The sequence below is a fragment of the Lichenostomus cassidix genome, chromosome 26 (genome assembly GCF_008360975.1).
Source record: "Lichenostomus cassidix isolate B80296 chromosome 26, HeHo_3.0, whole genome shotgun sequence".
Taxonomy (NCBI): Eukaryota; Metazoa; Chordata; class Aves; order Passeriformes; family Meliphagidae; genus Lichenostomus; species Lichenostomus cassidix.
Genome location: NC_139506.1, coordinates 1,714,552 through 1,726,888, shown reverse-complemented (window position 1 = coordinate 1,726,888; position 12,337 = coordinate 1,714,552). Strand labels below are relative to the sequence as shown.

The window sequence follows — 12,337 nt, the reverse complement described above, 5'->3', positions numbered from 1 at the left end:
TAAATTTATATTAATTTACCTGATTAGTTAATGGGGAATTAAAAGCTGAAACTAAAGCACAAGGGTTTTCAGGGTAAAAAACATTGGTGTTTGTTCAGGGGAAGAAGTAAAGCAGGAGGAAAAACCTCGATTAACCAAGAAAATAATTTAAATAAAACGTCAAGGAAGTGGAAAAATCACAGAGAAAATCACTTGAGGCAGGATGGCAGCAGGGATAGGGTGGGGGCAGAGTGGGCAGGGGGAGCTAGTGCCATCCAGACCCCACTGGGAATGGGTGAATGTCCAGCCCCAGCTGGGTGCCAGCTCTGTATGGCTGTATGTCCAGCCCTGGCCGTGTGTCCAGCTCTATATGGCTGTATGTCCAGCCCGGCTGTGTGTCCAGCTCTGTATGGCTGTATGTCCAGCCCGGCTGTGTGTCCAGCCCTGGCCGTGTGTCCAGCCCCGGGTGTGTGTCCAGCCCTGCTGTGTGTCTAGCCCCGGGTGTGTGTCCAGCCCAGCTGTGTGTCCAGCCCTAGCCGTGTGTCCAGCCCAGCTGTGTGTCCAGCCCTGGCCATGTGTCCAGCCCCAGCCGGGTGCCAGCTCCCGGGGCGCCGGGCAGGCTCAGCCCCGCTGGCACCACAGCCCCAGCCCAGCGCCAGCTCCGGGTCAGGTCAGTGACCTCCCGGCCCTCATTACCCATTAACGAGCTGAGCGGAGCCACCAGGTCCCCGGAATCACTCAGCCACATTCCAGTGCTGAACATTTTTGGGGGTGCTGAGCCTGTGCAAGGCTTACTCCCCCCTGCTTCCTCCTCACTCTGCAGTGGGGTCTCTGCTGGCTCCTTCATTCCAGGGAGGGTGACAAACAAGCTGTCCCCAGGGCCAGGGACACTACACCATCCTGCACCCCAGACCGGGTCCCTGGCTCCATAGGGTCCCCACATGGGCTCTAGGGACCATTCCAGGACAGGCAGAAAGGCAGATCTCTGATCCTGGGCACCCTGACCCCAACCCCATGCCCGACCCCAACCCCAAATGCCCCACGGGCAGCAGGGAAGAGTCTGAGCCCTCTTCTGCCTTTACTTTCCCAGGGGCATTCCCTTAAAATACAAGCTAGGAAAACATCAGCATTTGGGTTAAAACCCCAGGGAAAAAGCACAGATAATGGTTTTTAACCAAAATCACTTTGTCTGGCCACAAAACCTCCTCTGGCCACCTAAATCCTGCAGCAGTTCCTTGGCCAAAACCCTGTCCTGTACCCGCTGTGCCCCAGGAACCACAGCCTCGGGGCCTTTCCGGGCTCTTCTGCCCTGTCAGCAGCTCTGCGGTGCCCGCGGCTGCACTGGGGAGGGTTCCCAGGGTGGGCAGAGCCCTCTGGGGGCTCTTGGGGGGGTCTCAGGGCAGCTGGGGGAGTCTCAGAGCACTTGGGAGGTTTTGGGGCAACGGGATGAGCCTGAGATGTCTCAGCACTGCCAGTGCCACAAGCAGCAGGGATGTGGGGACCCCCAGGACCCCCGGGGTGGGTGCTGGTGACCACAGTCTGTGCCACTCCATGCCAGCCCACGCTTCAGGTCCCAGGAGCTTCTCACTGGTGCCTTCCCCTCCCACCATCCATCTTTTCCCCCTTTTTCTCATCCCATCAAAGCAGCTTTTTGCAGTACAAACACCCATTTGGGACCTCAGGAGGGACCCCAGGGTGTCACCACCCATCATACCCCACTCGATCCCGGGGCAGGGGGTTCTTTCCCACCCTCCCCTACAAGCACTGAGGGACAGGGATACAGCTCCGTGTGCTTCCCAGCTGTGGGATTCCTGAGTAGTGGGCTGAGAGCAGGTTTTCCCCCCCAAATTGCAGGGGGCTGGGGGTGGAGGCTGCCTGGGGCAGGGAATCACATCCCTGCTCCACACAGACCAGTAACAGGGTGGGGAAGAGGCCACCAGTTGGGAACATGAGGAGCAGAGGGACCCTCCTGACCCAAACCTAAGAGCAGGGAGACAGAGTTTGGCACTTTTCCAGCGTTTTCCATGTGCTTTTACAGCCCATGGAGCAGGCAGGAAGAGTCAGGGATGAAGGATTGTGGGGTGCAAATACAGAGAGAGTGGGTACTGGTGCTCCTCACATCCCCCCAGCAGCCCGAGGTGCTCCCACTCTGCTCCCCAAACTGCAATAGCTTCAGGCTGCCTCATCCATCTCCAGTCAGCCTTTCCCGTGCAGCTGTGGAGCTGCCTGGAGCATCCTGGAGCATCCTGGAGCAGAGCAAGGACTCGCTGCCCCCAGCATCCCCAAACCCGGGCATGGTGCCACCCCTAAGAGCAGCCTCTGGCCTCAAACACTCCCCCAGTCCGACCATAATGATCATGGCACGGATCCAGCAGGATATATATAGGTCCCACTTCCCTGGGAAGGGGATGTGGACCTGGGAAACCCCCGGCTGCTGCTGGGGAGAGGAAGGGCTGGGCTGAGTCAGCTCCCCTCGAGGAATCCTGTTTGTCAGCAAACACAGGAGCAGCTCAGCCCTGGCACTCGCAAAACGCTGCCAGATCCCATCCTGGTCTCCCCAACCCCTGGGATGAGCGATGGGGGTGCTCACCCTGCACACCCCAGCGGCTGGTAGGGATGCAGGATGCTGTCGAAGCCCCCCAGTATCCCCCCGGAGATACTGGATCCGTGCAGGGGGAGCGGGATGTGGGGCTGCCCCGCTCCTGGAAAGAAGGAAGGCGAGCAGGGGGGGTTGTGGGGTGGAAGGAAATGCCTCTTCCTGTGCTGTCTGTCTAAGCAAAGTGCTCCAGGAAACTTTGCCTCAAGTGTGTTTGCTTTAAACAGCTGCTTCCTAACCGTTCACACAGATTTTGGGGGGCCTCAGCATCAGAGCTGGTGCCTGGAGTTCTCAACGATGCCGGCAGGATTTGGGGGGGCAGGAAGGTCGGATCCATCCCTCTGCCCTCATTCCAGCGGCCATGAACTCCCCGGTGCATCCACAGGGAAGCAGGTCAGGATATCACCAGCAGGAGTCACAAGCTCCAGTCTCCCCCGTTGCCCGCCAGACTTACACCAAACTATGCCTCTCTGTTTATTAATAATATTAAATATACAAGTTGTTTTCCATTATTTTCTTTAAATAGACTTTTAAATGCCTTTGTATAAAATATTTCAACATTTCATTGTATAAAAAACTCAAAAAAACCCACCCCAAAACAAACAAAAAACCCCAACCAAACAACAACAGCAAAAAAAGGCAAAATGAATCCGACATGGGTAAAGGCAAGTTTTCTCCCACAGGAGCAGCTCCTCCACAGTGTAAACTAGTGACTTACACCACCAGGAGTTTGGCCCCAGACTTCCTGCTGCATCAGGGCTTTCATCCTGATTTACACCAGTCCCTCGCCTGGGAACCCCTCCTTCTGCCAGTCATAAATACACACACACGCACATATAGATATATATATATAAACCCCAAATTAATAGTGATGCTTTCTTTAAAAACAGTTGGGTTTGTCCATATTCTCATCCTTCATATAAAAATAATACTTAAAACTCCCAGAGCAGCGCGGGCCACACTTCATCCAGGGCCGGAGGGAGCCGTTGGATTTCGGGGCATCTCCAGGGCTGGTGCATCCCAAACCAGGCTCTTCCCAAAGCCAAGAAGCCCCTGGGTGCCCAGCTGGGGCTGTTCCAACTCTCACACCCACGTGGATCCCATCCTTCCCAGCCCCATTCCCTTCTCCAAAGCGCAGTCACCAAGGAAATGGAATCCCAGCGAGGCCAGCTCGCGGCGATGACCCTGCAAGGGGCACACAGCCCCCCCAAAACTCTTGTGCAGGATAAAAACTTTCATCCTCCCTGTTAAAAATAAGCCCTAACGACAGGAGGATGGGGAGGGACTGGGACGGTGCCAAGCGTCACCCCAAAGCCAGCCCCACGCAGGGACACGGGCACAGGTGGGCTTTAAATATTCACAGTGTGAGGGTTTGGGTTGCAAGTCAGGGCTGGGTGTCTCAGGACTTGTCCCCCTGAAATTCAGGATGCTCCAGTCGAAGCCTCAGGAAAGGCAGGGTGAAGGGGGCGATGGGTGCTGCTCCAAACTCAGTGTGCTGGGATGGGAGAAGAGCCAGAGATTTGGGGAGCTGGTCCCCTCCATCTTCATCCAGCGCCAGCCATGTCCAAGCAGGATCCACCATCCCACATCCAGCATCTCCATCGTCCTGCTCAGCTCTGCAGTCACGTCAGCCACGGCTGTCCCAGCAAAGCCCTGCAGCTATGGTCCCAATGCCTTCCAGCCCTTCGCTTCCCAGTGCCTGGGGGTCCCACTCAGGGCACATCCCCCCATCCTTTTGTCCCTGACAGGGAGTTTTTTGCAGTCTCTGGCTTCTGGCGTGGGGCAAGGGAAGAGGGAGTGTCAGCATCACGGTGGGGCCACGGCAAGGCTGGCGCGTGCCAACCCTCCTTCCATCCGGATCTGTCCCCCGAGCAGCTTCACATCCTGCCTGGGGCCCTGGGAAAAGGAGGAGAAAGATGAGCAGGAGCCGAGGCTCTGCCAGGGAGGGCAGTGTGGGGAGAAACACACGAAAACCACAGGAAAAAACACTATGTATATTAAGAAAGTAGCAGTAATGGATTAACGAGCTGCGAAACCACATGCTGGCAGCGCTGGGGCGCAGACCTGCTCCTGTCCGTGTCTTCCCACCCAGAACTTCCCTGCCCGTGGCCAAGGTCAGCACTAATGGGGACAATCCAGGGACACAACATCATTCTCACAGCTTGGACCGGAGCCCTGCGAGGTCCCACCCAGCCCCTGATCACCTCAGAGATCCTGAGTCTCCAGCTCTGAACATTCCCTTGCTCCCTGCAGCGCCCTGTGACAGAAAGAAGGGGGTTTTAGAGCAGAATGGAGATCCCCAAAGCCCCCCCATGCAGGATGGGATCACACCCACCTCCTCTCCGGCTCCTCGGGGTCACAGCCTCCATCTTCCAGAGGCCGCTCCAGGACCTGTGTGGAGAGAGGGAAATGGGGAGATGAGCCCTGGGGATGGGGAGGGGGCTGCAGCAGAGGGGGCAAATCTCCTGAATAATATCCTCCCACCACACTCAGCATCACCTCTTGTCCTACAGTCTCAAAATGATGGGGAAAATGGGGTTCAACCACATTGGCCAAGACACAAGTGGGGAAACTGAGGCAGGAGAGGATGTTGGTGCCTGGGGAGATGAGGCAAGGGTCTTACCCTGGATTTATACTTGTAGAACAGCAGCCCTCCCACGGCCAGCAGGACGGCCACCACACTGGCCACCGTAATGTAGATGAGGGGCTCCTGGTGGCCCTCCCTGGCAGGCGGCTCCTTCCTGCGCTGCTCTGCGCCCAGAACAAAGCCAGAGTCAAAGCTCGGCCCGGCCCCGCCGCCATCCTCAGGGCCCCGCAGCCGGCTCAGCCCGCCGCCCCACGCCCTCGCCCTGTCCCTGGGGCCGCCCGGGGCTCGCAGCTCTGGGGCCATCCTGGAGAAGCGCAGCTGTGTGACAGGCTCAGCGGGACGGATCTTGGCTCCGCCGCCTGCCGAGTCGGCGCTGGGCGATGCTGCCGGAGTGGTGGTCCTGAGCCTGCCGGGCTGATCCGGGAGGATGGAGCCTCCCCACTGCTGGCCTGGATCCTGCGGCAGGCGGCCGGTGCCCCTCTCCACCAGCTCTCCGTCCCCGCGGAGGACGGGAATGTCACCCGGTGCCAGGCTCAGCGTCCCGGCCGGATCCTGGACGGCTTCGGCACTGCTGGCTGGAGCTGTCTGCTGCATCCTGGGGGCCAGCGCCGTGTCACCTACCCCGGCGCCCGGGACCTCCTCGGTCCCTGAGCCCCCATCCGTGCTACTGGGGGGCTGAGACGGGGCCTCTAAGTCAGCGAGAGTGGCATGGAGGAGGCTGGAAGGGACCTGGGTGCTAGCAGGTGCCATGTCCCTGCCAGTGGCAGCAGAGAGGGAGGGCTGGGTGGCAGAAGGGAGGGCAGGGGACAGGCAATTGCAGTCAGGATCTGTCCCCACACCTGAAAGAAGCAGAGAGAAGAGACGGCCGTGGGGTCACCAGCCTCCAAGAGGGGCACAGCCAGCAGATCCGAGGTCGGGGGGCACTGGCACCATCCCTCCCCACAGCCCCGGGCAAGCGGGTCAAGCAGCCCCTCAAAAAATGGGAGAGCAAGGGAGAGGCAGGGAACAGGCAGGAGGAGGCAGGGCAGCACAGGGGTGACAAGCAGCGGGTGGGATGAAGCAAACCCGAGTCACCGGGTCCCCTGAGCCGATGGCAATGGGTTATTCACAACTTGCAGGAGCCAGACAGCCACGTTTAACGTCCCTCATGGCACAAAGGACATGGCACAGCTCCGACATGAGGATGACAGCGAGACATCTCCTCCATGCAAACACAGCACGGGCGCTCGCGGAAGCGCGGATGGCAACACAGGGCTCTTCCACCCCAGCAGCAACGCTCTCCCTGAAGGCTTGGCCAGGGGAAACTGAGGCACGAGGCAGCTGAAGTGACACAGCCAAGGTCATGCAGCGTGTTGGTGGCGCAGCGGTCCCTCCATTTCTCCGTGTTTCTTCCACCCGGCACCGGGGCTTTGAGACAGCCGAGCCTGATGCCTCCTTATTCCCCAGCAGCATCTCTCCCTCGCCTTGCTTCCAGTAGGATTTAGCCCAAATCCCACTTTCAGAGCAGCCAGCCCCTTCTCCCCGACACTGATGCAGAGCTCGCTGACACAGAGACAGGGACCAAGGTGGACACGTGCTGCACCCACGGACACATGGCTCTCAAGCTGCTCCATGCAGGTGAGCCAAAGCCCCCCAGCCCAGCACAGGTTTACTGGACAGAGACCAAGCCTTGGCATCTCACCTGGTGAGGATCCAGCCTTTTTGGGTCCCAGGCAGGCTCTGCTGTAAACTCGGCTGCAATCTTTCTCAAAAGTCTCCTGGTTCTGCAGTAGATGATTGATGTCCTGGAAGAAATCCTTCACCAGCACCAGCATCTCGTAGGGGGAGGTGGTGAACTCCTTGAAGCACATCTGTGAGAGCTGGAAAAAGCACCAGGCTCAGCATCAGCTCCACAACTGACCTGCTGTCACTGCCACAGGTACCAAAGTGCTCCCAGAGCAGGATTTGGTAGCTCCTCATGGCTCCCTGTGTCCATGCACACCCCACCTCTGCTCTACTTCACAGTCCTGCCCACACACACACCCCAGGATGCTCTGGACATCCAATTTCACCCCAGGATGAGGAGCCCAGACCCCCATGAGGCTGGAGACACGGTACCATTCTCTCCTCATCATCCTCCTCCCTGATGCAGGGGTCCACGTTCTCGTCGATGCGGTTGTACATCCTGCGCACCATCTGCATCTTCCGGGCATTGGACGAGTTCTCCTTGAACTCTGTTCTCTCCAGGATCTTGCCCAGCAGGGGAAAGGCAGCTTTCACGTAGCAGATGGAGTCATTCTGCAAGGATACAGACCCCCCCCCAAAAAGTAGCAGTGGTTACTGGATGAGCATCCCACTTTGCCTGCCTGGGGGAAACTGAAGCATGGAGCCACAAAATGCCTTTTTACAATCCCACAGGATGCCCAAACTGGGACTTGGAAACCACCTGGCCAAGCAGGATGGGTCCCTCCTGGGCTGTCTCCTGCTAAGGGAGACAAGAGGGGACACTGGGGATCTGAGGACTTCCCACCATGCATCAGCCAGCCCTGTTCCCTGTCCCCTTCTGTCCCCAGCAAGAAACCACTCACCAACTGTGTCTTGTCAATGAACTTGAAGGAGACCCTGCCCGGGTGCTGCATCTGGGTGTCAGCCTGGAAGGACAAAGCAGGATGTCACCCCAAATCCCGAGGGACAGCAGAGGGGCCGAGCAGCCCCAGATACACCATGCTCTGGGCACAAAGGGATACACCATGCTCTGGGCACAAAGGGGTGCCTGAAACCCCCAAATCCACAGGGCTTGGGGGATTTGACTGCCATTCCTGCTTCATCCCATACCACACTCTTCCTCCTCACACAGGCACATCCCTAAGGTCGATGCACTGGCAGGAGTGAGCTCAAGATTTCTGCTCCCATCAGGATGTTGTACTCCCCGAATCACAGACCTTCTCCTGCCTCTCCCTGCCTGCTCCCACCCCCTCTTCCTCCTCCTCCTCCTCCTCCTCTTCCTGCCAGCGCCACAGCAGAGCCCAGCCCCACTTGATTCTCCTCGGGTCTCCCCCACACCACTCTCTCTGCTAAATCCAGGCTGCAAAAGAGCATCCCGCTGTGCAGGAGGTGGCCGTGACACCAGGGTCACACATTCCCCGGGATCACACAACGCCGGGGTCCCACACGCAGCGCTGCCGGCCCCCCGTGCCACGACCCTTTGCAACGGGAGTAAAAACCCACCCTAACCAAAACCCTCGCCCTCCGAGCTGGCATCCCAGGCTGGGAGGGCGAGAGCTGGCAAAATTGCCGGCCGGCAATTCTCCTCCTAGCCTGGGATGCCGGCCCGGAAACAATTGCTCCATTATCCTGCAGGCGCTGGATCGAGGGCCAGCTCCTCCATCAGCGAGGAGAGGGCTACAAATCCCCAGCAGGAAAACCACATCTTCCATTCAAACCTGCTCCATCCCCTTCCTCCCACGGCCGCGCACCCAATTTTAATCCCCGGGCGGCAGAGCAAAGGCTCCAGGGATGTGGTGTGCTGACAGGGCTCGGGCAGAGGAAGCCGAGCTCGCCCAGAGCGGCTCCTGGCCCCGCAGCTCGGTGGTTAAAGAGGAAGAGGTGAAGCGAGCCCGGACACGGCGGTTTCACGGAGCTCGGAGCGCAGCTCTCGGGGACTCCGAGGCGCCATTCCCGTCTCTGGCCCGCACACCCCGCTTGCTGCCGGCGGAATTTAATCTGCGACAACCCTGCAAATCCCCGTGTGTCCCCGATTCCAGCTTCTCCCCGGAACATCCGCGTGATTCCCCGCTCGGAGGTGAGCCAAGGGCCACGGAGAGAGAGATACGGCCCCAGCAGCTGTATCCGATGGGGCCAGGGCTGGCCGTGCTCCGGGGCGGTGCCAGCACCCAGAGCTGCCCACGGGCCACACGGGATGTCTGCCCCATCGCCCAGCCCGATCGGCTCCATCGCCCGGCCGGGCCCCCCTCGCTGCCTGCCACCCACCCACAGCCCCGTTGCCAGCCCAGCTTCCAGGCAAGCAGCTGGACTCAGGAATGCAGCCGGATTCCTCCGCTTAACCCCTGCGCAACCGCCCGGAAAACACCACAGCCCGCAGCGCCGGCCCCTCCACTGCTGCCCCAGCGCCCCTGCACCCATCCAGCCTCACTCCTGGCCCCTTCCCGGCCTCACTCCTGCTTCCGTGTTCTCTCGTTCCTCCTGTTGTCAGTTTTCCGTGGCCACCCTTGATAAAGGCACAACAGCTGTCACCCCCCGGTGCCCGCTTGTCCCTTGTGCCCAGGGATGCTCAGCTCTGGGTACCATCACTTCAGCAGGGGAGCTGAAAATCACCCAGTTTCCTTCTTTCAGCCCTAAATAAGAGCTGGTTTGTACCTGTCTGCCCCAAAACGAGCCTTCATCCCACAGCACAGCCCGGAGAGGACACTCACCAGCTCCTCCAGCTCGGCCAGGTGCCTCTCCGTGATGATCTGCTGGCAGTAGCTGTTCTGCTCCGTCTCATGGATGCTGCAGAGCAGGAGGAGGAGGAGGGACGACAGCAGGGTGCAGCGGAGCAGGCACACCTGAGCACAACACAGGAACAGCTTGAAGCAGGGATAACCCACACACACACCAAGCCCCCTGCCCTTCTCCACCACCCCGCAGCGCGACCATCTCTGTGGTGGCCGGGACTTGGCCACGGTCCAGCAGGATAATCCCACTGTGGTCCTCCAACCCCGTGCCTATCCCCATCCTGCTATTTTTAGGAGCACCAGGTCAGCAGGGAATTTCCCAAGGCCCGGTGACACAAGCCTGGATGTGGCTCTTGGCCACCTACACATTCCCCGTCCAGCCCCTCTCCCCTCTCCCACACCATTTCTCCGTCTCTCCTGCAAATCTCTTCCTCCGCCCTGGCTCTCCAGAGCCGATCTGACACACTGACCCACCCATCCCCAAAAATCCTCTTCCCACCCTCCAGACCCCCCCAGCTGCACCCGCCGGGCTCTTTCCATGCAGCAGCTCTGGCCTCGTCCCAAATTTCCCTCCCAATCCCCATGCAAAGAAGCGGAGAGGCCCCGATCCGTGGCGGGACCCCGGTGGGCAACGGGGCTTGTCCCAGAGCCGAGACTCCCGAGGTGGAGGTCGGGGGGACCCTCGGGTGGGTGTGCATCCCCCTCTCCCGGGGCGCCGGCAGGGAGAGGGTGCCTGGGTGATGGGTGGGGGGGAATTTCCCTTGGATGGTGTCCAGGAATCCTCCCCTCTTGTGAAACTCCAAGATGCCGCCCGGGCCACCGCCGAGATGTGGCCACGGCTGAACGGAGCCTCACCCCGCCTGGAATGGGCTGGGGACGGGGCTGGAGCCCAGGCTGGAGCCGGGAAGGGGGCTGGAGCCGGGGACCGGGACTGGGACGGGGCTTCACGCCGCGGGGCCGGGGCTCGAACCGAGCACCGGGACGGGGTTGGAGCCACACGGCGCAGGTCCGGGAATGGAGCCGGGGCTGCAGCATCTCCCCGCTGGGGACGGGCTGGGGCCGGGGATCGGCCGGGGCTGAAGCCGGGGCCTCCCCACGCTGGGTCCGGGAATCGTGACGGGGCTGGAGCCGGGAACCGGAGCTGGAGCCGCGGCTTCCTCCGGCGGGGCTCCGGGGCTGGAACCGCCAAGCGAGACGGGGCTGGAGCATCCCCCGCCGGGAGCCGGGACCCCCCGAGGAGGGGATCCAGCACGGGGACACGGGGACAACCCGGGCTGCCGCTCCCGCGGGAACCCCGCACAGGTGGCAGCGGGCGCCGGGCTGAGGGGGGTCTCCGCGGCCGTGGGTAGCAGGAGGGGCCGCCGTACCTTGGCTCCGAGGCGGGGCATGGGGGCTGCAGTAGGGCCGGGGCCGGGCGGAGCGGGCGAGACGGCAGCAGCGGCGGGGCCGAGCGGGGCCGGGCTGAGCCGCCGCCGCGGCCGCGCTCCCCTTTATAGGCGCCGCGGCAGCATGTGGTTTATGAGAAAGCGCTGGCGGGCGGCCAGGCCCCGCGGGGCCCGGGCCGGGCCGGCACCGGGCGGGCACCGGGCGGGCACCGGGCGGCACCGGTGGGTCCCGTGTGAACCACTCGGGTTCGATCGGAACCGCTCGGGTCGGCCTGGAGCAGCTCGGGTCCGATCGGAACGGCTCGGCTCGGGCTGGAGCAGCTCGGGTTCGATCGGAATGGCTCGGGTCGTTCAATGGGTTCGGCTCGCCCCCGCTGGGGTCGGATGGGCACCGTGCGGGTCGGGCTGGAGCCGCTCGGTTCCGATCGGATTGGCTCGGCTCGCTGGAATGGGATCGGATCGGATCGGCACGGCTTGGCCCGGGGCGCTGTGTGTGTGAACCTCCCCCATCCCATGCACACGTGTGTGCTCACGCCTGGGCACATACACACACATCTGCATGTATGTGCACATGCCAGGGACACACAGCACCCCTGGGTGTTCATGGGCACCCCGGGCACTGGTATCCATGTGCACACACAGCCCTGAGCCTGGCACACGCGTGTACACGCATGATCACTTCTGGGCACACATACACACACGGATATGCACATGTGCACACCCCAGGGACCCCTCGGAACATGTACACATGGACACAAACACCCGTGTAGGTGTATGGTCACCCCTGGGCACTTGTACACATGTGAACACACATGCAGCTCCCCTGGACATGCATGGACACTCCTCAGAACATGTCTGTGTACACACACATACACACACACACACACAGAGCCCTGGGCCTTGCACATGTGGGCATGTGCTTGCTCATCCCTGTATGTGCACACATACACATACGTGCACATGGCAGGGATGGACACCCATCGGGACATGCAGGGATGGATACATGTGCATTGATCAGTCAGTGTGTGCATGGACAGATCCCCGTGCATGGATGGATCCACATGTGCACAAACAGAGGCATTTGTATGGATGAGCATGGACAGATTGCACACATGGGCATGGACAGATCCACATGGCCATGGACAAATCCATGTGCATGGATGGATCCACATGAGCACAGACAGATCTGTGTGCATGGACAGGCCTGCATTTGCATGGACAGATCCACGTGTACATGGATGAGCCTGCATTTGCATGGATAGATCCATGTGTACATGGATGGGTCTGCATTTGCATGGACAGATCCATGTGTACATGGATGGGTCTGCATTTGCATGGACAGATCCATGTGTACATG

The 12,337-nt window shown here is 60.5% G+C and overlaps 1 protein-coding gene across 2 annotated transcripts; it reads right to left on the bottom strand.

The window, feature by feature from the left end:
• Window positions 1-3,036: 3,036 nt before the first annotated feature.
• On the bottom strand, window positions 3,037-11,078 carry CSF1 (colony stimulating factor 1). 2 transcript variants are annotated; one of them, XM_085082851.1, is made up of 9 exons: window positions 10,963-11,078; window positions 9,575-9,706; window positions 7,730-7,792; window positions 7,260-7,439; window positions 6,844-7,021; window positions 5,199-6,001; window positions 4,911-4,966; window positions 4,780-4,832; window positions 3,037-4,471 (listed from the first exon to the last, which is right to left on the bottom strand). In XM_085082851.1, exons 1-8 carry the CDS (start codon window positions 10,981-10,983, stop codon window positions 4,781-4,783), a joined length of 1,485 nt encoding a protein of 494 aa, XP_084938977.1. In that variant the 5' UTR covers window positions 10,984-11,078; the 3' UTR covers window positions 3,037-4,471; window position 4,780. The 2 variants fall into 2 exon arrangements, with proteins under 2 accessions (XP_084938977.1, XP_084938978.1); XM_085082852.1 differs by having other exon boundaries at window positions 5,199-5,326.
• Window positions 11,079-12,337: the final 1,259 nt, after the last annotated feature.